A 1,669-nucleotide genomic window follows, 5' to 3' on the forward strand; every position below is an offset into this window, starting at 1 on the left:
GAAAGGCACCTGGGCCCTGAGCAGGGGATGGCTGTCGGAAACCAGCCAAGCAGTGCTTGGGCTTCAGGCAGGTTTTGCGGTCCTTCCACAAAGGAAGCCGTTCTCAGTCCCTTCCAGGGGGCAGAACAGCTGGAAGTTCACGGTAACGGCGGCACACCTGGACCCCGTGGCGTCTCTGACGTCGTCATAAGAACCAGCAACCACCTGACCATGTGGAGCCAACACCCTCTGCAGGTGACAGAGACTTACAACCCAGAGCAAGCATGCCCAGGGACAAAATAAGCCGTCAAACCATGAGTGTTTCGAGTGTTCCTACAAATATTATTCTACCTTTCCTTCCTTCATTTTGTTATGTGTTCTTGTTCCTTAGCAAAAGGTGCCAAAATTTTTGGAAAAACATACAGAAGAAAAAACAAAAATGGGAAAAAAATTAAAACCTCCGCGAAAGCTGACTTTTCATCGTGAATTGGGGAAATGATCCTCTTTTCAGTGTCACCCCTGAAATTGTTCCTATCGGGAAACTGCTTTAAGGCATCCTCATTAAGAACCCACATCCCCACTTAGAAGGGAAACAAGAGGTGCTGAGGCAGAAGGAGGTAGTACTTGACTGGGCACATCAAACCCCACAGTAAGCAGAAGTGAGGCCAAAGCAGCAGGCAAGAGGACAAGGGTGAGTGGGCACTCGGGAGGACATTCCTTTCCTGGGACACTGGGATCCTGTCACTCCATCATGAGGATTCCCGATGATTCCCCCACCGCACCTCACTGACCTTCCAGTCCGCCCTTCTCAGGAGGACCTGAGCTTTCCTCCCTCTCCCCAGGGTGGTGCCCACTGCCGGTTACCTGATTCTCCACCAGCATGGCGATGTCCATAAACATGTCATGAAGCTCCTTGATGCTGCTCTCCAGCCTCACAATGTCCTTGTGCCGCCCCTCGATCTCACTGAGGGCTTGCTTGGAAATCTGAGAGTCAATGATCTGCAACAGGCCACACAAAGACCAAACATCAGCCAGCACCCCTGCCACAGCCCCGACTCACACTCCGGCCAAGGCCCCTGCCTCCCTGCCTCCATGTACCTGCAGCCCTTCCCTCACCAACCACACAGAGCTCCACGGCAGTCTCCCCTCTCCACGAGAGGGGCGTGCATCCCAGCTCCCAGACACTCACCCCAGAAGTGAAGATGGCGGGGTTCCCACTCTCCAGCATCTCCTCCAGCTCCTCATCTGTGGTCTTTTTGCCGGCTTTATAACAAAAGAAGTAGAGCATCAAATACAAGACCAAACAAAGCACACCAATTCAAAAGTTCCCTGAAAAGGGCGCCTGGGTGGCTCAGTCAGTTAAGCAGCAGCTATTGACCTGGGGCATGATCCCGGGGTCCTGGGATCCAGCCCCACATCAGGCTTCCTGTTCAGGGAGGAGTCTGCTTCTCCCTCTCCCAGCTTGTGCTCACTCGTGCTCTCTGGTGCTATCTCTGTCTCTCTCAATTAAATAAAATCTTTAAAAAAACAAGAAAGTTCCCTGAAAACCAGGAACACGGAAACGTGGCACCAGGTGCACCGGTGCCCTAAGGCCTCTCCTGAGTTTGGGCGCAAATGCGGGCAGAAGCCACAAGCAGGGGTGCTGCTGCTTCTCACTCTCCCAGTTCTCCCGACTTGGGACAGATAGCCC

General features: G+C 53.2%; 1 protein-coding gene across 1 annotated transcript; it reads right to left on the reverse strand.

Annotated features, from left to right (window-relative positions):
* Positions 1-30: 30 nt before the first annotated feature.
* LOC141372350 (syntaxin-3-like) lies at positions 31-1,368 on the reverse strand. The gene is made up of 2 exons (XM_073890846.1): positions 1,169-1,368; positions 31-978 (listed from the first exon to the last, which is right to left on the reverse strand). Exons 1-2 carry the CDS (start codon positions 1,265-1,267, stop codon positions 763-765), a joined length of 315 nt encoding a protein of 104 aa, XP_073746947.1. The 5' UTR covers positions 1,268-1,368; the 3' UTR covers positions 31-762.
* Between the last annotated feature and the right edge of the window lie 301 nt (positions 1,369-1,669).

The sequence above is a fragment of the Callorhinus ursinus genome, unplaced genomic scaffold, assembly GCF_003265705.2.
Source record: "Callorhinus ursinus isolate GAN/ISIS: 27379988/994484 unplaced genomic scaffold, GSC_fseal_2.0 scaffold9467, whole genome shotgun sequence".
Classification (NCBI taxonomy): Eukaryota; Metazoa; Chordata; class Mammalia; order Carnivora; family Otariidae; genus Callorhinus; species Callorhinus ursinus.